Source organism: Camelus ferus, chromosome 5, assembly GCF_009834535.1.
Source record: "Camelus ferus isolate YT-003-E chromosome 5, BCGSAC_Cfer_1.0, whole genome shotgun sequence".
NCBI classification, from domain to species: domain Eukaryota; kingdom Metazoa; phylum Chordata; class Mammalia; order Artiodactyla; family Camelidae; genus Camelus; species Camelus ferus.
Window position 1 is genome coordinate 18,733,996 of NC_045700.1, and position 23,883 is coordinate 18,757,878.

General features: G+C 41.2%; 1 protein-coding gene across 1 annotated transcript in view; it reads left to right on the plus strand.

Annotated features, from left to right (window-relative positions):
- Positions 1 to 23,883, plus strand: part of THSD7B (thrombospondin type 1 domain containing 7B) — a 657,597-nt gene that overhangs the window by 228,339 nt on the left and 405,375 nt on the right. The window contains 1 exon segment of the mRNA XM_032479372.1: positions 4,264 to 4,461. Coding sequence (XP_032335263.1) covers positions 4,264 to 4,461 — 198 coding nt within the window.

Genomic DNA, 23,883 nt, shown 5'->3' on the forward strand with positions numbered 1-23,883 from the left:
AGTATCTCACCCCGATGAGAGCCCTTAAGTTCTAAAATACCCCCACAGGAAAAGACATTTTGAAACTGAGAAACCACGTCTGTCCTTCTGAATACAATCTTTTATGCTCTGAAACCAATCAGTTTAGATAACACACTAAAGTAGGAAAAGACTGACAGGTTTTCGATCTTATGTAACAACAATGGGGAAAATTTCCATTTGGCATCTGTGTTTGCTAGATAGAGTCACCATTAATGAGACATTTATAAAATAACTTTGTCACAGGTAATAGTAAGACAGCCTTTTTGTTTGTTTGCTCGTTTGCTGTTTCCTTTTTGTGTGTGTTAGGGCGGTGGGGGGCTGGGCCTGTTCTTCCTTCTAAACGTTGAAGGTTTTCATGCTCATGGTCTTATGCTTCTGATCATAACAGGGTGTCAACTAATAATGATACTGTAAAATGCCACCCCTGCAGGAATGGTGGCTGATTTCTAACAAGCTGGAATCAAAGCTTCAGTCTGCTCAGATCCTTTGACTCAGAGTTGTTACCCAACATCCAGGGCTGCCAGAGATGAGGGGCAAATGGAATGCTTAAGATGGAGTAGCTTCTGTCACCCTTGGTCAACCTGCTGGATGTTGCGTCAAGCACATCCCAGTAGGGTTAGAGTAGAGCCCAGTGTTGGCCGTGGGTGGCTTCATAGACGCTCACGTGGACACGTTTGAGTCACTGGCAGGTGAAGATATACAGTCTTCAGACCTGAATTCACCCTCCCTAGCCTGCTTTCATTTTTTCTTGGCTTCAATTAAAAAAATACTGACCCCCTCTTCTGCCGTTTGTGCTTCTTTCCTTTTCTCTCCCCAACCCACGAATCTCTTTTTTAATGATCTTCAGTGGAATATGCACCACACCAGTAGAATCTACACTAAATCTTTGGATTCATAGAGAAAAAAACCCCTGCAAATATTAATTTCACTAAAAGTGAACTGAATCTCTGATCAGGAAGTGATTATTACAACTCCTTCTTGCTACCCAGTGCCCAGAATTCTGCTGTCTAATCTGTAGGAAATGATTCTACATGGATTAATCAAAGGAACTGATCCACAGGACCTGTCAGATTCACGGCAGGAGGTGGGGTTAGAACACAGCATACACAATAGTTGATTTGAATTCTTTCTTGTGAGGAGGTAAAACTGAAGAAGACCTCAGCTGGGTTTCACACATATCCATTTAATCAGTAACGTGCCTTAGGAGAAGCAATAAGATATCATCTAGTCTTAGTTTTCGCGTATGTAAAATGGGAATGGTAACTTAGGAAGTAGTTTAAGGGGATTCAGTAGTTTTGGGGACTGGAAGTAAAGGGCTGTCATCAGTCTTGGTTAAGGTTAGGTGCTTAGTTAACGCTTGTGCCTTTTGCTTGTTACTGCATGCTCTGTGAAGAACAGCTTTATGTGTTCTGTTCCTCCCCTGCCTTCCCGCAGTGCATTACAGTGATCTGCGTACGGCAGTCAGTGTTTACTGAATGCTCCTGTCTGACTGATAGGGAATTCAGTAAATGAAGGTAGGTGGCTGTCTGGCAGAGCCACCGTGGACTTGACAGTTGTGTGTCTTTCAGAACGGAGGCACCCGGGGGAAGCCTGGTGTCTGTTGCAGGGCAGGAACACTGATGCGTGATTAAAGTTAAGTGCTAACAAGAGAATCCAAGGTTTTTGTTTTCTGCTGAGCCTGTGCTTTGGTTTGATCCTAGTTAGTGTCAGGACAAGGGCAGCACAAATGAAAGACTGAAAGAATTTATTGACTGAGGAGATGTAATCTATAGATTTATGGCGAGGTAGATGCAGCTTGATTTATAGAGGCAAACTGCACATGCCCCTCCATGGCGTTAAGCTCCAGGTAATAGGACGCCTAGCGTCCCTCCGTAAAGACTGCTGCGTTTCTGAGCCGGTTGTCAAACGCTGTAAATCCTGGAGACCCATGTCATGTTCTGCTCAAAGATGTAAGCTAAAAAAGCACGGACGTTAAGTCAGTAAATAAGCAGCATATGGGCTTTATGTATAAGAACAGGGGTCATCCAAGTCGTGTGGCAGAGAGGGGTCATTGTGGTTTGATGTTTCATGTCCATCAGGTGTGTCTTAAGCCCTCTGTCTCTGCCACTCTTCTCAAGGTGGCCTCGGAAGGGAGCTGAATTCCTCTGCAGGTTTTATTTTGATTCCTTGATGCTATAGATGTGGAGGTGTGAAGCACCCAAAAGCCATCTGTTGTTTTAACAGCCTCTGCCCTTGATACTTCCAGTGCCGTGGGGATGTGGTCTCTGAGTGGCAGAAGGATGCCTTCCCCCAGGCGACCAACCTATAAAGTGAGTCAGTCTCTTTTAAAAAGAACTCACGGGTTAGCCCTAGACCAAGAAAACCCAGATAAAGCACTAACGACTGGTTATCTAAACTGCTGGCCCAGCCCGGCTGTGTTCTGAGGGAGCTCGGCTCCCTCTTGTGGCCTCAAACCACGTGTCCACGTGTCCACGTGTTCTAGCCTCGCTGGATGTGCTACGTAAGAGGGATCAGTCTTTTGCTGACTACATCCTTTTTATTTCAGTGTTATTTGTGGGAAAAGAAGCAGGGTCCTGGCAAGCTGAGAGGGATGCACCTGGCTTTATTAACCTCTCCTGCTACCGAATGTGTCTTTCTCGCTTCCTCTGGTGGGAAGGGTGGCAGGGCACCAAATCTGAGTCTTGTGAATTCAGTGCTCTCATGCCGTCTGTCTTCTTATCAAAGTCTCTTCTTTAGTTATTTATTTAATTTTACTTATCCAAGGAATAAGTGAATAATCATTTCTTAAGAGGCTATTATGTAATAAGATTGGTTTAGTTTAAAAAAGGAATTAAAAGAATTGAATCAGTGGATTGACCTTGGAGGATTAAAGGATAGAAAGTAAAATATAACATTCATGGAAAGGAGGTGTAGCCTTTAGAAGTGAAAGATCCTGAGGGCCAGAGACTGAAGACTCACAGACTAAAAGGTTGCCTCTGGTTCTTAGTCATTTTTTGAAGCTCACTTTGCTTTTAAAAATGTGAATTAGTTTCCATCATTTAAATATAGGGAGATTTCATATGAAAACCAAATGTAGCTTGGACTTCTGGCTTCTTAGACAGAATTGGAAGATTGGACAACAGACAGTTCACATTTCCTCATGGTAACAGTCAGTGGAAGCTGAATAATATAGAAACAGACTCACAGACATAGAAAACAAACTTTTGTTACCAGGAGGGGAAGTGGGTGGGAAGGGATAAATTGGGAGTTTGAGATTTATAGATACTAACTAATATATACAAAATAGATAAGCAACAAGTTCATACTGCATAGCACAGGGAACTATATTCAATATCTTGCAGTAATTTATGGTGAAAAAGAATATGAAAATGAATATATGTATGTTCATATATGATTGAAACATTATGCTGTACACCAGAAATTAATACAAGATTGTAAACTGACTTCAATAAAAATATATATAAAAAATAGCCAAACGCTATAGAGCAAGCACACATCCTCCATTTTACCCCAGACCCCACCATTCCCTGCAGCCTCGTGGTTGACTCATATGTCTCAGTGTGTACCCGCTTGACTCCTGCCACACTGAGTTTGTAACTCTGTAGACTCATTGAATGTAAGGCCCTTTCATATCCTTATGATGGTATAACCCTGGGCCCTAGTCCTACAGTACATTTGTAACTGACAGCCCAGGGACCAATGTCTAGCCAGGTTGGAGAGTGCAGTTCAAAGAAGTAGTGTCTTCTCAGGGCAGGCAGACCTGGAAATCTGAGGGACGCGATCCAGGGAAATCTCAGGGCCTGAAACTGAAGGCTTAGGTGCCAGGAATATGTCCAAGTGTAGGTGGGTTTCAGCTTAATACACGGTAACAAGAATGTCAAAAACAACAGCAAAAAGACAATGGGGATTTATCTATGTTTAGGCTGTTTCTGTGAGTCTTCATTTGGTTTACTGCTACCACTGGACATACACCTCTTCCTCCATTTGCCTGCACCTGGCCTCTCCATCTCCTAAGTTGTAAACTCTTGGAAGACAGATTTCCTGCTCCTGTTATTTCCATTTTGTCTGTCCTTTCCTCTCCTCATCTCCCCATTTCCCATAAAATAAAACACATACAAATAATACATGCTTTGGGGCTGTAAGTATATAAATGAAAGTCACCTCAATTTCGTAGCTGCTGCTTCTTGTCCTTTGCTGCATAAGGATGGAATCCTGGGAACCTCTTGTCCTCTCTCATTTCAGGCTTTAGAATGAGACAGCGCCACGTCCTCATGGAGCCCGCAGGGCCTGCAGGGCATTGCCCTCATTTGGTGGAATCCGTTCCTTGTGAGGATCCAATGTGTTATCAGTGGCGGACATCGGAAGGGCTCTGTGTGCCTGATCATGGCAGGTGTGGCCCGGGACATCGCATCGTGAAGGCTGTCTGCCAGAATGAGCGAGGTATGAGCCAAAGAAGCACAGGGGTGGTTCAGTGGTGTCTGCCGAACAACACATGGCCACGCTCAGGTCATTTTCCCAAGGGAGAGAAATGCAGTCTTTCTTGGTCTTGAATATTTGAGAAACACAGTCTTTCCTACTCTTGAGTATTTAAGTCAGGTGATACATGGCCACAAAGTAAGCCGCATTGACTTAATACGGGGCCATGCGTTTCGTGACAAAGGAACCCTGTTTGCTTATGCCTAAGTGCAGTGCAGGGAGCCTAGAGAGTTCTCTGAGGTTTTTAATTTATTAAGACAAACAGAATACAGAAATTGCCTGGATAGTCCTCAGTACTTATCAATACGAAGCAAGTGTTACTGGCCTTTATTGATGTTGACATGTAACATGCTTCTATATATCATTAACAAATGCTGCCTTGTAAAGATTCCAGGGCTACCTTTCCCTCCAGTTTAAAAAGAAACCACAAATGCTAAGCTGTATCTTTTCAGTTATATAACATTAGATTAGAATCATCTCTAGACATAATGCTAACATTTCTAAAGAGCCATTTTAAAATATAAGTTGTCAAGATTTGCAAAACTCTTTAACAGCGGTGTCTTTCCTTCATCACCAAGCTTCTGGTACAGTGGTTGTTTGAAATGAAGGGTGCCCTAGAAAATATGGAAGTCACATGGAAATGAGAAAAGTGACATTGAAAGCCTTTATCCTAGAGTTTAAAAAATTCAGTCTCATGGAAGAATACGGAGTATGTCTATCCATCAGCCCTGCCATGAGAAGTCGTGATTTATAATGGTCTTGGTATGTGGAGTGAAATATTTTGACTTATGGAGCGAAGAAATCCATAGAACAGAAGGAAATTACAAAGTGGATGCAGAATGGCTGTTGGCATCCCCCGGGGGCTGACATTCAGCAATGCATTTCTTTGTTCTCTCTCTCTCTCCCCCCCACCACCCTTTCTCTCTCTCCCACCCTTCCCTCTGTCTATCCCTCACTTCCTTCCTTCTTTCATTCCTCCCTCTTCTTTTTTCCCTCCTTCTCTCCTTCCACCCATCCTTCCTTCTTTGTTTTAAAAAATCACTGCCATAATTAGACAAATAAACATTTTGCCAAGCGATGTAATTGGTTACTTCATGAAGCCAAGTAGTTGTTTAATTAAGTAGAGTGCAGGACAGATTGTATTAGCTACTGTCTCTTCTGACTACATAGTTAAAACTAATAGTGGCTTCTAATATTACCAAATAAGCTTTGAATGGGGGTGACATATGTGCAATTTATTAACAGCAGCGCCAAAGATCCCTTTTTGAATTCAGGAAGAGGAGTGCAGACGTTTAAAACCTGCGAGTCAGACAGGTTGGAACTTCTAGTCTGCTGCTCTTCTGCTAGATGGTCTCAGGAAAATTGTTTAACTGTAGAGGCATTCTTTTTTTAGCTGCAAAGTGGGGATAATAAAACCAACCTCTCACTCTCTGATTGTGAGTGTTAAATTTCTTATATAAAAGTGATTAGTGAAGTGCCTGCACATAACCATTCAGAATAAGCTATGAGCTCATTTTACTTGTAATGCACATTTATGACTGTTCTCCGCCCTGGGGGATTTGTGCAGAGAATGTTCTTTTATAAAATGAAAATAATAATGAGGATTCAAATAACCATACTAGTCGGTCTTCCCAACCTCCAGCTGTGGGAACAAGATCATTTGTTTGGTTGAGACCCAATGACAAATGACTGTCAGGCTTTGTCATCTCATAGCAGGGATGGGAGACTTTACAAGGTTGTCATACGGAGTCCACAGAGCCAGGGACTTCTTACACCATGTGTACTGTGCCTTCTACAGTGTTGCAGAGTGTGATACTCTGATCTATAATTAGAGATATGTATTTGGTCTGTGTCCCTTCTCTGGCACACAGCTTCTACAACCATTGGAAATCCCTGAGCAGTAAGAGCAGTGGGAGCATCTCTTGTTATCATATATGGTCTCTGGCCCTCAGTTCTTGAAATCACTTCCTTAAAGGTGAAATGGGTGTCTTGTTCTTCACATCAAGCCCCTTTCTATCACAACTGTAGTATTTGTATTAACGAGGGGACTTTTGGAAAGTACCTACAGATGGGGGCTGGTTGCCATGGGAACCAACCATGGGGACCAGTTTTCAATCCCACCGCAACCCCTCTGATATCTGGGGAAGGAGGTTGAATCAATCACTTATGGCCGGTGAGGTCATCAGTCATGCACGTCATGAAGCTCCCATAAAACCCAAAAGAACCTGGTTCAGAGAGCTTGCGGTTAGTGAAGACAGGGAGATTTGGGGAGAGTAGCATGTGGAGGCCCCTCGCCCTTTCCCATACCTTGTCCTATGCATCTCTTCCGTCTGGTTGTCCCTGAGTTTTATCGTGCTAATAGTAAACTGGTTATCCAGTAAGTAAATGGATTGCCTGAGTTCTGGGAGCTGCTCTAGCAAAGTAATCAAACCCAAAGAGGGGGTCCTGGGAGCATCTGATTTGTAGCCAGTTGGTCAGAAGTACAGGTAGCAACCTAGACTTGTGATTGGCATCCTAAGCTGGAGGGAGTCTTTGGAACCCCCAATTTGTAGCCAGTTGGTCACAAGCACAGGTAACCTGGGCTTGAGATTGGTGTCTAAAGTGGAGGGCAGTCTTATGGGACTGAGCCCTTTAGCTGTGGAATCCGATGCTACTTCTGAGTAGATGGTGTCAGAATCAAGCTGAACGGTAGGATAACCAGGCGGTGTTGGAGAGTTTGCTTGGTGGAGTGTGAGGAACCCCCCCCCCCACACACACACTCGATTACAAGTGCAGAACACTTTACAGACCTATCAACTTTACCATTTGACAGCAGTTCTAGAGTTTTATCACATATTCCTGGGAAATTATGAATTTTCAGCATTGACCTACACTCTTAATTTCTGTGGAAGAAGTAGGAGTTACTACTGGTTCAGGTCAGTTTCGTGGAGTGTTGTGGTTTTTAAATACCTGGATGGTTCCTCTGTCACTTGTAGGGCAACAGCCACGGTTGTGGTTACAAGAACGTGCTAGTCTCCTAATGGAGGAAGCAGTCTTTTGTCCAGTGAGAAATTGAAAATGTGATCTGGTTGCACTTTTTGAAGTTCTGCTTCTATGAGATTCTGGGTGATTGACGATTGAAGTTTGCCAGAGACGTGCTCCCGTTTGAGTCTCCACGTATTATCATAGCCTTTCTGTAGTGACAGGAATTGACAGAACTGTTGACACTCATTTAAACGCTTGGAGAGAAAAAAAAAAGGATTGAGATCTATTTAATGAGTCTCCTGTGATTTTTCTCTTGTAACATTTGATACTTTTCATCACTCTGAGTTTCTTCATTGTTTCCTGGGCCTTTTATTTCAGAATTTATTCAGAGGTAAATGGATGCAACCAAAATAAATAAATTTTTTTTTGGTTAAAAAAATCAAGCAGACTCATATTAGGTCTAGTCAGACTTGAAGCTTGCTATAATTGCAAGGTTACTTGCTTTGTCCCTTGTTTTAAGGCTTGTCCACATCGACTCACTCCATGTACCCCTTATACCAAAAGGAAGGTTTAGTATCCTTGCAAAATGTCTACACCCCATTCAGACTGTGGAGCCAAGAGATTTCCACATAACCATGAATCTAGATTTCTGTAGGACTCCTGACAGTGTCTTGTGGACATTGCTTCTGCCACTAGGAAGACGTGTCTCCTCCCTAAAAGTTCATTTAGACCCTTAGCTTGAAAACTTCAAAAATACACAACGTATGTCACATTGACGCTAAGAGGTAACTGGAAATAGCGATTTGATATACCCCAAACTGGGTTAGTTTATGAACGTTATCTACTTTGAACTGCTTAAGATTCAAGTAGTCATGTACGAATGTCTGCAGCTGGCTCTGTAGATACAGTCCTTTGACCCAGTCTCTGTTTTGATTTATTAGTGATACTGTCAAATCAGTCTCACTAAAGTTGCTGTTTCTCACCCAGCCTGTGAAAGTAGCAAACAATCTGTTAGTAATATTTATTTTCAGTAAGAAAATTGTATATAGATTACAAGAGTGAGTATTATGATTTGGAATCTGATTTGCAGTACTTTGATTGGTGGAATAGCTTTGATTTCTCTCCCTGTGCATCTGATCATTAGCATGGGTTAAAAGGAGTCTCCTGAGTATAGAGAATATATAGTTTTTCTTGTCTCATTGACTGTTGTGTTTCCTCCATTTCAAAGGGGGCATTTGAAAGTAAATGGAGTATGATGCAGACTGCAAGCTGACAAATTTCTCCCGGAGATTATCAAGTTAATTCACTGTTTCCAACTTTGTTTTTTGGACAAGTAACTGGTTCCTTGCTGCTGTGTTTCACCGGCAATTGATGAGGGTTTAGCACCAGGTGACATCTTCCGAGAGCAGATTGGGAAAATCCCCGTAATACCAGGGCAGCGGGCAGCGTTCCCAGTGGCTGGCAGGTGACCACTATTTATCGCCGTTCATGTCTCCGTGATGCAAAGTGGGCAGGTGACATCACAGGGTCGTTGGATAAACACAAGACTGCCGGCTGGAGCGGTCAGACCCTGAGTACTCACCACGTATTTTGTTCCATAATTTGCCAAATAAGCTGCCTTGAAAAAAAAAAGTGTATATTTCAGCAAACATTTTTATTCAGAGATAATGCTGTGTACATTCTGCACGCTAGTGAAGAGTGTAATACATCAGGAAGAACACGGTTCACACATTGACAGATACATGGAGTTAAGAGTTCTCTGGTGGCTCTGCACCACTCCCTTTTATAGAGGGTTTCTTATTTTTCACAGTTGCACGGGACCTTCCCCATGCAAATACTTTCCTTAAGTGGTGTCTACACTTCACTGAAAGCATGAGGAATGATTTCCCATCATTAAGGGGACTTGCCTTTTCTTTTCAGAGGCGTTTTTCTGTCAGTTCTTGCCTTGTATCATTAACTTTGAGCAAATCAAAAAATGTGATCTTTAATCTTAGCTGATATGACGTGTGCTTCGAAGCCCTCACACCACAAGTGCCTTTTCTAGGATGGCTTTAATTGGTGGAAAGCGTGCTAAGATAATCATGTACCTTTGTTGAATTAAGGTGTTTAAACATGTTTTTAAATCTCTGATTGGAGGTGGAAGTTTTATTTTGTTTATTTTTATCTTTAAATCTCAAGAAATGTTCTTGGCCTCACCTGTGAGAATAAGGTCAAACTCCATTCATGTAGGAAGTGGTTGATCAGAATAGTCTGTGATTCACCAGATTTCTAAATAGAACCCCTTTTGTGTTTTCAAGTCATTGTTTGTTCAGCCCTTTGTTCATGCTGTATCTCGTGTTGGTCGAGTACTGCTTTACTTCTCTGTATATATGTATTTTTTTTAACAAGACTTTCCAACTGCTACTTCAGCACAGTATTTCTTTAATTGTAGTATAGTTAGTTTACAATGTTGTGTTAATTTCTGGTGTACAGCGTAGTGATTCATACACACACATTCTTTTTCATACTCTTTTTTATAATAGGCTATTACAAGGTATTGAATATAGGAACTCCCTGTGTTATACAGTAGGACCTTGCTGTTTCTGTGTTTTACGTATAGTAGCTAGTATCTGCAAATCCCAAACTCCCAATTTATTCTTCCATCCCTACCTTTCCTCCCTGGAAACCACAAATGTGTTTTCTATGTCTGTGAGTCTGTTTCTGTTTTGAAAATAAGTTCATTTGTGTCCTTCTTTTAGATTCCACATATAAGCGATATCATATGGTATTTTTCTTTCTCTTTCTGGCTTGCTTTGCCATGTTGCTACAAATGGCATTGCTTCTTTTTTATGGCTGAGTAGTACGCCATTGGAGACGCGCGCGTGCACACACACACACACACACCCACACCCCCACAACTTCTTTATCTAGACACCTGTTGATGGACATTTAGGTTGCTTCCACACGTTGGCTACTGTAAATAGTGCTGCTATGAACACTGAGGTGTAGTATCTTTTCAAATTAGAGTTTCCTCTGGATATAGGTCCATGACTGGAATTGCTGGATAACCTGTAAATCTGTTGTTTAGTTTTTTAAGGACAATATTCATTTTTTTGTATTTTAGGAAGAATGAGGAATAGAATGTTCGTCAGGTATTTCTTTGCCATGCAAGAATATTCCTGCAGTGAATCACCCTATTTAAGAGACACCACAAAATGAGAGACACTACAGAGATTATAGTGCCTCTAAATTAAAGTTCAAATATGGTTCTTTTAAAAGTTTTGAGCAATGGCATCTTTGTTCAAATAAGTAGAGTTTATTAAGCTGTTCATTTTGGATGGGATAATGGTAACTGGGATTTTTTTAAAGAAAGTAGCTATCATTTTCTTCTTATTCTACTAATTTTTTGTTTCTATTTTGAGTAAAAAAAATTATCTTTGTGTAAGGTTCAAGACTCTTAGAACTATGTTGCCAAGTGTTCAGAAGGATTCAAAAGAGAGGAGAGTAAACATGGACATGCATTTTCTGTAAGCAATATGAATTCAGAGAAATGGCTTTGTGGAGTAGTCAGACAAAGCAGGTAGTTATTTCGTGCCCAGATCCCCTTGACCATTTACCATTTCTGTGTGTGCAAGCCAGAAATTCAGCTGACGCCACCTGCATCTCTTTGCCTAAGGAATTTCTCCAGCCACTGGAGCCTTCTTTGCCCACATAGCAGCCAGAAGTGCCAGGTACTTAGCAATCCCAGGGAGCAACCTTCAACCAGTGATTGAGAGTTGGTGTATAAATACCAACTCCCTTGCCCCTCAGATGGAATAACCTTGAGGTATATGTTCTTTGCTGTGTCCTAGAGTTCCCAGTGGGATGAAATGCCACTTATGCGTAGTCTGATTTATTTGATCAGACAACCTTTATCAGCCTCCTTCCCTTTCCTGTCTCTGTCTTCTACTCTTGCACTGGTTCCCTGGCATTATCACCCAATAAATATGTGCCTGTGAATCTTTGACACAGAGTTTGGTTATGGTGCAACTCAGACTAACACAACGGTGCTTGGAGAAGTATTTACTGGATCCACTCCAGAAGGAGATACAGGGTTCAATTCAAATCATACCTTATTGATAATGATACTTACGAATCACCTTCGAAGGAAGAAGTGACAGTCTCTCATGAGATTTCGTTCAGTATTTTGAGCAGCCTTCACTAGTTATCAATTATTTGGTAATATCTGAAGGGGTTCAGTATACTCTTTCTGTCCTCCCTTTGAAAACATAAAAAACCAAACCAAACCCACACATTATCTAATCCTGCTTCTATGCTGGTAACTTATACCATCCTCCTGAGTCTTGTGTTTTAACAATTGAGTCATTTTATGACCCTTGGGGGAGGACTAGCTTAGTCATATTTTCATTGTGTAGTGATTCCAGAGAGCATTTGAATGTTTCTGAATAAGAATAAGAAAAGCAGACTTTTTGGATGTTATAGGACTTACTTGTGTAGAAAAAGTGGGTCTGAAGTGTTGGGGGAACACGTTGCTTTATCTCCTTTGTTCTAGATCAGTGATTTTAAAACTATAGTGTACATCAGTCTCTCAGGGGGTTATAAAAACACAAAATACTGACCCCTACTCCAGAATTTCTGACTCAGTAGGTCTGAGGTGGGGTGCAAGCATTGATATTTCTAACAAGTTCCCACGTGATGCCCATGGGACTGGTCTAGGGACCGTACTTCGAGAAACACTGTTCTAGGCAGGAGGGGGCCTACGGGCAGCCTCATCGCGTTAGTATATAACCCGAGTAGGCTGGAGGAGTGAACGGCATGTCGTACACTTAGTCATGATCAGCAGTGGAATCGATTCTAATCTGTTGTTTCTTGTTTCCTACTGGGCAAATTATTCTGAAATCCATGAAATATATTAGTCTTTCCAGAAGCAAGCAGTGAGTAAATGTTCTTTTATTTCTTTACTGTTACCTAGATGGATTACCGAAAGATCAAGTAGTGGAAAGCAATAGTGTACTCTTGCAGAAACAGAAGACACGTAATATATGAGATGAGTTATTTAGGTGTAGAGGAGAGAATTTTCATTTTCAGCAAGCTTGGTTTTTCAGACCACCACCTGGTAGCATTTTGGTGTCAGTGTCCTTACCAAAGGAAGTGTGGTGATGACAAATACGTTGTATTAAATTTTGAAATGAACCTGACATTGCAGCGGAAAAGAGCCAGTAAGATCAGGCTGCGGTTCACACGACAGGACTCAGACTGCAAAGGAGATTAAATTGGAGCATTCCTGTAGCCAGGTTCCTTCTTCCCTTTCATTCCGATGTCTTGCAGTGAAATTAAAGGTGAAACTTTAATCATATTTGGCAATGACAGAATCCAAAAGAGGAAAATAAAGACTCATTCTCATCAGAGTTTTCCCATCCATATCTGAGGGGAACTTGGCGAGTGGATGTAAACTGGTGAAATCAATTTAAATGCTAAAGAGAGAGGAACTGTAGTGCAGCTTTAAATACATTGACTGTATGTTGTCTGTCGATAAACAGGTATTGTATTTTAAATGATTTCCTTTTCCCACTCTGTTACCTACCTGGATGCTGGAAGATCACTTTTGTCTCTGTTCTCTTTTTCTGAAGTACCTAAAGAACACATCACTAGCCAGCAGCATTCCACGTCGGACAAATATAGTCTGGTTTCTCCAGATTTATACTATTTAGAAATAGCGTAAATTGCTTCCTGAGTGTGCCTCTGTGTCTCCAGGAAAGACTGTCTCTTTTTTTCTGTCTCTTCTGAGATTCTCACCAGGCAGTCTACTTTCTGTTCCCATCCCGTAAGATTGAGACAGCAAAAGAAATCATCAAGTGTACTGATACTTCAGAATGCCGTTTATATAATTAAATGGTCATCCCAACCCTTCAGTGGGAGTTAATGTGAGATCATCACCCCTGCCGTTACTGTCAGCTTTCTGGGCATGCTCTGAGTTTCCCTGTTCCATTGTGTATTCCACCAGTATTACCAACAGGGATTCGTTACAGCATTAGTCACAGGGATGTAATTTTGCCTCCTCCTTCTGAAATGCATTTTAAAGTGGTCTCTGGCTGTTTCATATGGCCTTTGGCTGGTTACTCCTGATACACCGCCTCGCTACTTTTCCCTCTATGTAGACATAGGAGAAATAAGGGACATGGATTAAAACACATTTCTATTATGAAAGAGGAATTTCCACTGATAGAACAGCCATTCTGGCTACATTAGGAAATACAACCAGAGGTTTGCCTGTTGTGTATCCATTTGAGTGTTTTCAGGAAAACATAATGAAGGAAAACTCTCCTGGAAGGCTAATCCATCCCACACAAATCAATTAGAAGAAAATTTTACTTAGACTTAAGAACTTTTTTGTGTTTCTAAATTAAAATGATTTATGCATACACTTAACTGATTGATGATTCACAGTTAAGAATTCAGAGTGTTTTACCCTTTATGCTGGGTTATTCATCCCATGCTTACTGAATTGTGTGCTGTGCCCAAGGAATTATATGATTTTTCCATGGAGAGATGTCTAAGAAGTAGAAAAAAAAAAAAGCAGAAATCATACATTTTTGTATCAAAGAAACATAACTAAAGGAAAAAAATGTTTTGGAAGTTCATTTAGGGATATGTTAAGACCATGATACTTCTCTTGCTCCATTCAGTCAGCCACAAGCATCTAGGAAATCCACAGCTCACTGTACATGCTACCTCTGCCTGTTGCCTCCGTGGTGATTTGCCTCCACAGTCACGATCATGTTATTCCTCAGTCTGAGATGCTCATCCCCCTCTTCTTCCTTTGGCTAATTTTTACTCATCCTCAAGAAACTTGGATTGATGTCTTACAGGAAACCGCCTCTCCACTTCCACTTCCTTAAGCTGGTCTAGAACCTCAGGTGACTGTTATAGTTACCACCTACCATCAGATTATTTGTCACAGTCAATTATGATAATTCCATTTCCTTATAGATGATTGGTTCAGAAATGTGTCAGATTAAATCTGCTTGGACCAGTGAGATATGGGAAGGGGGCCATGACTAAGGCGAGATGTTTTAGTTGCTGCCATGATCCGTCCTGTGATCTCCCAGCTGTGTGGCTTCAGGGTGAAGGCACTGCTGTGTACGGTAGGGCAGAGATGCAAAGACACTCTGAGTCCTGGAGGACATTGCTGAGCTTCTGAACCGACAGTCTGAGCACTGGCTGTAATGTAAATCAACAGATTTCCTTATCATAAAGCCACTGTCTATCAGAGTTTCTATCAGCCGGTGCAGCAGTCATCCTGCTTGACGGGTTGACTGTCTTCTCATCCTCATAACACTCTGTGATTGAGTTATCACTGTCTTTACTACGTTATATTGAAATTATCTGCTCCTTTATCTGTTTTCCCCATTTGACTCTTAGCTTCTCAGGGGCAGAGACCTTGACTTATTCTGCATGTTATTCTTGGCATAGTGCCAGAGTGTCTGGCATATTAGAATGTACTCAATAAATATTTGTAGAACTTGAAAGAGTTATTTCAATTGATTTACACAGCAGCCCAATTGGGAATTGTAAGTATTATTTCAATTTTATTGTTGAGGGAGGACATTTTAGCCCAGAGATGTTGATTGCCCAAAGTCACTCAGCCAGTAAGTTTTAACACCAGAACTTTGAACTCCAGACCTTGGACTCCTAACCAGTAACTTGTTCTGTTTATCGGTGTCAGCAAATGCGTATCACGTGTACCAACAACACTGACGGTACCATGTCTCAGACCCATGCAGTAACTTTCATTGGTTAAGATGTTATTTTTTTTTGTTAAGTGAGACTTGGGCTGAGATTCACTCTCAATGCAGCACTAAAGGCAACCACTGCCAACTGACTGGTGTAGGTCCAAAGGATGAAGCCCATTTCTAGCTGCCCAAAGTCCAAGGATTTTGACTCTTCTCCTTGGTGTGAGCTAACAGCAGGAGAGAGATCACCTGATACAATGAAAACATAAAGCTCACGTGCATTTCCTGTTTCTTTCTTGCACACATTGTCTTTGAGTTAGATGTATAGTACTTAGTTATCTGGTTTTCCCCGGCAACTTGAGTTCTAATCTTGATTGTATTCGGACAGCTAAGCAGTGCAGAACTGATCCCTCAGACTAGACCGAGAGTTCAGAGAGACACAGGTTCTCTGAGAAAGGAGATAATGTGAAACCACAGAGGAGAAGGTAAAAGACAGCTCTTTAAGGACAACCAGCTTGTCACTGCTTCCTAGTAGAGGAGTTATACAGACGGGTAAGAACAGAACTGTTAATAACACCCTATCGTGGAGTTTTAGAGAGTTTGGTAAAAAACAAACAATTTCTGTACACAGAAGTGGTCCTTCCTGTTACATCAACATTTATTAACATATGCTTCAATAGTAGAGAAGAAGCCCTAATTTCCCTGTGATATTGTTCCAAAAACAAATAGGTAGAAATTAAAAGATGACAAATTTAGGTTTAACATTGGAGTTCATGTCCCGTAGGTGTCTAGCAATGGTAGTTAGAATAACCAGCTCACTGTTACTGAAGGTGTTTGCACAGAGGCTGGAGACCTCCTCTCAGGGTTACTGCGGTCGGAATCTCTACACTGTTCTGCAAGAGAGAGTCGCGCTGTGGATTTGCCATTCTGGGCAGGACAGATCTGCATTCTTCTTAGTTTTCCTGTACTTGAAGATAATTAGCATCTCCATTTATCCCCATAAAAAGCCAGTTGTGTCAGCCCAAATCATGCCTCGCATACTTTCAGTCCAACCCGGGAGAATTTCTCCTGATGGAAACCACCGGCAAGGAGATGCCCAGCGTCTTTCCAGAGTTATCAAGGAAAGGTTGTGCTTAATTAAGTAATGAATTTTAATTAACTGATTGACTTTCAATAGTTACTAAAAAGTAAGACAAGGAAATTTGCAGCAGATTTTGAATGCATCACAATGAAAAAAACCCTGCTAAAATAAGATCATGCTGCAAGTTAAAATTTTAGATCTTAGGTAAATGGGAAATTCACTTGTCCAGAAGGGCCAGTCAGTTTCCTGATTGATAAATAAAGTTTCTTACTGTAGAGGGTGTTGCGGGAGGTGTGAGAGAATGATGTGAGGGGAAGTGTGTCTTCCTCTTTTGAAGACTAGGAAGGCAGGTGGGAGCGTGTCTCTTAAGATAAGTAGAGCCCTGCGCTTTAAGAACTTGGCAGGAGCACAATCTCAGAATCATTTCCGCCTCATATTTCTCACAAGTGCAGCTGAGAGAAACAGTATTGGTCCAGATCGTCTGAAATCTTTCCCTGAGGTTAAGTTGGGGGAGAGGAGAGCTGTGTGCCTGGAGCACATGATATTGACAACCTACAAATTGATTTTACAGAGTCGTTTATTGCAATGACATCGGCTGCCTAGAGTGTGTTAGGTTATAAGACTCTTCTCCACAAAATTCATTATCATTTCCTTAAAAGATATGAGAGTTAAGTCTTTCAGATTACACGTACCAGCATCCTGTTCACATATGTATGAGGAGCATTAGAAGAGGCCCCAGCTGGTCCTAGATTAAGCCTGTTTACCATCTCCTGGTCACGTGTCTGGCTTTTGTCAAATGCACTCAGAAAATTGCACTGTTGACTGGACACCCAAATTGCCTCCTTCCTGGACTCACTTCATTTTCTCCGCTTAGTTTCTGCCTTTTTTCCTGCCATTTGAATATCATCTTATATCCTGTGTATTATCCTCATTTCCCCACTTGCTAGATATGTGACCTTGAGCAAGCTACCCAGCCCCTTGGCATCTCGCAATTTCTATTAGAAATTAGAATGTGTAGGGAGGGTATAGCTCAGAGGTAGACCGCGTGCTTAGCATGCACCAGGTCCTGGGTTCAATCCCCAGTACCTCCTCTAAAAATAAATAAATAAACAAACCTAATTACCTCACCCACAAAAAGTAAAAGAAAAAAACATTATTTAAAAAAAAGAAATTATAATGGGACCCACATCATAGGTTGATGGAGCTACCGATTTGATCTATGTTGAGTTCTTAAGACAGTTCCTGGCATGTGGTGACTACTGCAAAAATGTAAGCTTTATAAAATTATAATTATTATCCTGTATTACATATAAATAAGCTACCTTAACTACTTTGTAGAATGAATTGACGGTGTAAATTAATGGAAACAGTAATTGACTTTATGTGAATGATTACTTTCTGAGGCCTAGTGTCCAGGCTCATGGGAATAGGATGCTATTTTGTGAGTTTTCTATGTTATTTTTTGCTTGTTACTTTGAACCAATATCAGACTTACACAAAAACTGAGGAGTTGTAAAAACAGTACAAGGAGTTCCCTTATATCCTTCACCCACTTCCCCCATTGTTAACATCTCATATGACCGTAGTTCAATTATTAAAAACCAGAAATTGACATCGGTACGATATAGCTGGTTGTGAGAGCTAAATAAAATAATAAAAGCCTTTATGGAGGATCTGATAACTATTTTGATTTTTCTAGAAGGTAATTTTTTCTGCAGAGGTAGGGTGTCTGGTAATCTTTGATCCAGATGTTTGAAAGCATTGCTTAAACATGATGATCATAAAAGATACAGAATTTTTTGACTGGAAGGTGCACGCAAATTTCAAGCTTCAGGCTTCGATCATATTCTCGAAGAGAATTACTTTTGTTTTTTAGGTTAATTAAAGAAAATGCCTCGGTAACAACACAATTTACTATAAATCCTGTCATATCCCTGGAGAAGAAGGAGGAAGCTTAGTGGCCTCAGGCGCTGATAGTAACCTGAGCCAATCAACTCTGTGATCAGCCATATTTTACGCCCAGTGTCAAAGCAGGGGACCTGCACATTGATGAAGATAGATCTTTACATGCAACAGGAAAGATCATCTTATGGAAAAATCAATTTTTTTGTTGATAAAAATGACTCATTGTCATTTGTAACATTTTACCCTGGGTTGATTCCATTTTTAGGGTTCAGATTTGCTGATGGTATGCAGTAAAGATGAAAAATGCATGCATTTTCTGCAGTTTTGATGGAAGATAGTGGCACCTTCCACTTAGATACTACTGTACATTTGACAAAACTCTTTCTCTTACGTCATTTCCTTTTACCCTTCGCAACAGCCCTTCATGGTGTTCCGGAGTTAGAGGCTTACCCTCATTTTACAGCAGAGGAGATTGAAGACAAGAGAGGTGATATTTGTCTGAGCTCACAGGGCAGATGCCTGTGCTACCTTCTTCCTCCTGAATCAGTGTATTTCCTAAGTCTTGGCTGCTGAATCCTGGGATTCCATATGGGGAAGTGGGAGCTGAGGCAGCTATTATTAAATAATAATAATATATATGAGACATTGACCAATATTTATATCCCTTATGTAATCTCGGGAAAAATTTAAAACCTCCACATCTTTATATCCATCTGTCTCTTATCACCTACGTCTTTGTATCTGTAAATCTATATCTATACCTAGCCACATCAAAAACTCCAGTTCCCTAGGCCATATCTTGGGGAAGAGGAGGAAAAGGAGTCAGGGAGTCAGAGGTAAGGCAAAATACTAGAAGGCCCGCTGTACTAGAAATCTCGTCCTAAGGCACAGATGGGCTGAAGCTAATTTGGAATATGGTTGGAGGTGATGATGGGCATTTGAGGATGTGAGGCTTCATTTCACTCACACAAAATTAAATTATTGGGAAGAGTTCCTTACTTTCTTTTTTAATGATATATACCCATTTTTAGTCACAGATGACCCCTTTTTAGCTTTCTGTTTTGTCATTTCCCCATTGACTCTTGTAATACAACAGATAGTGTAGAGGTATATTAAGAACTGAAATGAAATGGCATGCTTGATCAAATGTTTGGGTATCCCAAAAAAGGAACCCCAGAAATGGCAAATGTCTACCTGGAGAAGAACAAGCTTCCCACGATATAATCAACATACTGAAAAGAACACTAAACAAAAGCTTATTAAAGAAGAAAATCTGTGGGGACTTTCTAGCCACAGGGCTAACCATGAACTTTTATCCTTGGTGAGTTTTTATTTATTTATTTATTTATTTATTTATTTATTTATTTATTTATTTACTTACTTACTTACTTACTTACTTACTTACTTACTTACTTACTTATTTAAAACATTTTTATTGGTTTATAATCATTTTACAATGTTGTGTCAAATTCCAGTGTAGAGCACAATTTTTCAGTTATACATGAACATATGTATATTCATCGTCACATTTTTCCTCTGTGAGCTACCATAAGATCTTGTGTATATTTCCCTGTGCTATACAGTATAATCTTGTTAATCTATTCTACATTTTGAAATCCCAGTCTATCCCTTCCCACCCTCCACCCCCTTGGCAACCACAAATTTGTATTCTATGTCTATGAGTCTGTTTCTGTTTTGTATTTATGCTTTATTTGCTCATTTTTTTAGATTCCACATATGAGTGATCTCATATGGTATTTTTCTTTCTCTTTCTGACTTACTTCATTTAGAATGACATTCTCCAGGAGCATCCATGTTGCTGCAAATGGCGTTATGTTGTCGGTTTTTATGGCTGAGTAGTATTCTATTGTATAAATATATCACTTCTTCTTTATCCAGTCATCTGTTGATGGACATTTAGGCTCTTTACATGTCTTGGCTATTGTAAATAGTGCTGCTATGAACACTGGGGTGCAGGTGTCATCCTGAAGTGGGGTTCCTTCTGTATATAAGCCCAGGAGTGGGATTCCTGGGTCATACGGTAAGTCTATTCCTAGTCTTTTGAGGAATCTCCATACTGTTTTCCACAGTGGCTGCACCAAACTGCATTCCCACCAGCAATGTAGGAGGGTTCCCTTTTCTCCACAGCCTCTCCAGCATTTCCTTGGTGCGTTTTAAAACCTCTGTTGAGAAAAATCAGGTGGCTTAAGGGATAGGATACAGAGAGTATGGGCTGTGCCTCCTTGTGTCATACCCTGATTCTCTCCCTAGCAGATGGCATTTGAAGGCGTGTTTGTGTCTGTAAGAGCGTAGTCCATTGTCTAATCTTTGATGCTGAGTAGCTAATGCTCTTCAAAACTGCTTTGTGAAGAGAGAGGCAGGCATTGAGGAATGGTGACATGGCTTCTCAAGGGTTAAGATGGACAATGGGCCTTCTAGGCATGCATCTGGAGAGAACTCCAATTCCAAAAGATACACGCACACCCATGTCCATAGCAGCATTGTTTACAATAGCCCAGGCATGGAAGCAACCTAAATGTCCTGCGACAGATGACTGGATAAAGAAGATGTGATATATGTTTACAATGGAATATGACTCAATCATAAAAAAGAATGAAATAACACCATTTACAGTGACATAGATGGACCTTGAAATGATCACACTAAGTGAAGTAAGTCAGACAGAGTAAGACAAATATATGATATTACTTATGTGTGGAATCTAAGAAAAGGACATGAATTTATTTACGAAGCAGAAACAGACTCACAGACATAGAAAAGAAAGTTATGGTTACCAAAGGGAAAATAGTAGGGAGAGATAAATTAGGAGTTTTGCATTAACAGACAAACTACCATATACAGACTAGATGAACAACAAGGTCCTACTGTAGAGCATGGGGAACTATATTCAATAGCTTGTAACAACCTATAATGGAAAAGAATATATATATATATATATGTATAACTGAGTCTCTGTGCTGTACACCAGAAACTAACACAACACTGTAAGTCAACTATACTTCAATTAAAAAAAAAAAAGATGGTGGGTGTGTGAACCACCCAGAGTGTGGATGCCCGTCAGGAAGGGATGACGGGTCCGTTCGGGAGATCTGTGTGCCGTACACCACGACCCACCAAACAGACCACGTGTACCAGTTGTACGCAAAGCTCAAGAGCAGCACCACTTTTTGATGGGTTAGAGGGCAGGGAGTGCTTTGGAATCTAAATTACTTTCTTTGGCTGAAGTTCTGTTCTGAAAAGGTGTTAATAATCTTGAACAAATGTGACAGGCCAGTGCATGGCTTCCGCAGAGGTATTCCTGATTCCTCTGCTTCGGGAAGTCCAAGATTTGGAGAGGTGATTTGGGAGGCCTGAAGTGTATGCCAAAGGAACAGCCAGCCCAGACCAAGCAGCAGAATCCAGAGAGAGGGCTGAGCTGTGCTGAAAGAAGTATGTTATTATTTATTTTACATAAAATAATATATTGTGCTGATTAGAAGGTTCAGGTGGCATTTCATTTGTGATGTTGTTCTATATCTGGCTTCATGTTTTTCAGTTTGGTAATTGATTTTAACTATGTTTAATTTGCTTTCAAATGTACCCCCCATCCATAGTTGAGGTTGGAATCCAGTCACTTAGCAGCCTGCCAAGTCCTCTGTCGACCACTCCATTTATCAGCAAATGGATAGTTCATTTCTCAAAGCAGAACTACTTTAATGTTCCTGATTTTATGAGTTGGGCCTTTGTAGGTAGATGATTGTATCTGGAAATCTAACTCAATCCTTTATCAGAGTATTTTCCAAATCATGGAACATTAGTTCCAAGGCTTTCTAATTTTCAGGAATCTGGAGAAATAAAATTCTCTGGTCAAATAAAAGTGGAAAATGCTGCACACATTCTCTCTCTTAATGAAAACTCAGAGTGCACGTTGCCATGGAAGGGGCTCCAAGAGGAACACCTTTGAAGAAACCTACATAATTGTGTTTCGTTGGGCGTTTACTAAAATTGTTGGAGCATTAAGCTCTTTACTCGTGACGTGCACACTGGCGCTTTGTAGAACAGCGTTCTCAGGGAGGACATTTTGGAAACTGCTGTCATCTAACTTCCAGGACTGACCAAGTGTTACCTGCTGCTCTGCAGTCTTGGGAGCAGCCTCTGTTTTCTACCCTGCTGTTTTCTATAGTGTGATCATCTGAAGGCTGACCTCAACTCTCTTCCTTTAAAGAGAATAGTTATACCCAGGCATCTGGGAGAAACATACACTGTGGTTTTCATAGGAAGGAAAGAAGAAGGGTTTTGCAGAGAGTGACCATTCACCCTGGTTTGCTCAGTAAACCCAGTTTATTCCATTGTCCTTCCCTAATCACAAATGCCACCCCTTTTCAATCTCAGAAGTGTCCTGGTTTGGACCCAGTCTTTCTCCCAAGCTCACCCCCACCATATTAGCCACCATTTCTCTTCAACTCACTCTCTCCTTTGGCACCTAGTTCTCATCTCCTCTTCCTCCTGGTCCTCCAACCGCTACATCCAGGCTCACGTCTTCTCCTGTGGCTGCTATATGGTGCAGACTCGCCGCCAGCTGGGTGAAACCTGGGGCCACCTTTTTTCACTGGAAGTGAGGTTTTCAAAATTCTTGACATGGAAACTGATTTCTCCCTATGCAAATGTTCTCATGTTTCTTGCTAAGAACCTGGAAGGGAAATAATTAGACAGTTAAAACCAACAGACAACTGTCTATAAATAGGCCCTGTAACATCGTCTCCAGCTGAGGTCCTGTGTGGTCCACAGCCATCATGGTGTCCCCTATATGCCACGTCCTTTCTCATCACGCTTGCGGGTTCACTGTTTGGAGGCCACGCCACAAGGCCGACATCATCCATGACCTGCATCCTCTAGAACTCAGGTTGAGTTCTGTTCCATCCATAGGAGCCTCCGCATTCTTCACTTGGGTCTTCTGGTCAACTGCCTCCCTTCCTCTGCTCATCATGGGACCCTTCTCCGCATCGCAGTGAAGACTGCTGACGGTGCTGCCTTCCCTCTTCTCCCCTCCTGCTTCTGTTTCTGCACAGTTATTACTACACAGCTTCACACTTATTTGCTCAACTGTGTATTATAATTTGAGCCTCTTTTCTGTAATATATGCTCCTTGACAATAGAGACTGTCTTAATGATTCTAAATTGCCTGCCTTGCCTAGCATATTGTAAGGCTCAAATGAATGGTTTCCACCATAGAAAATATTTTAGACATCATCTCATTCAGGCCTTAAACGTGGCGGGCAACTTGCATGAGGCCACTTAAAGTGTGAAGACCCATCCAAGTTGCCAGGAACAACTGTTGATTAGTAAGAGGGGAATAGCCCACAGTTAAGACTGTGAAGCCTTTTTCGGCCTCTGACTGATTAGGGAATCTGCCCTGTGTTGTGTCCTCAGTGTTTCTCATCGTCAGTAGCATGGAGGTGGTTTTATGAAATCTGCAGGCTTGGGGTGAGGGTTACAGGAGGCAGTGTCCATGTTATGTATTATTCTGAATTGGGGACATATCAGGCACTTAAGATGTTACAGTTCATAGCAGTTGTTGTATTGCCAATTTTTAATTCTTCGGTGGTCAAAATGGCTTAACGAACTGGAGCAAGTTGCCTGAGTTGGGGCAGCATATGATGTGGAATCGACATCGTGACATCTGCTCTGAACGGTCTCCAAGGAGGTTTGGCAGTGTGGGGTTGC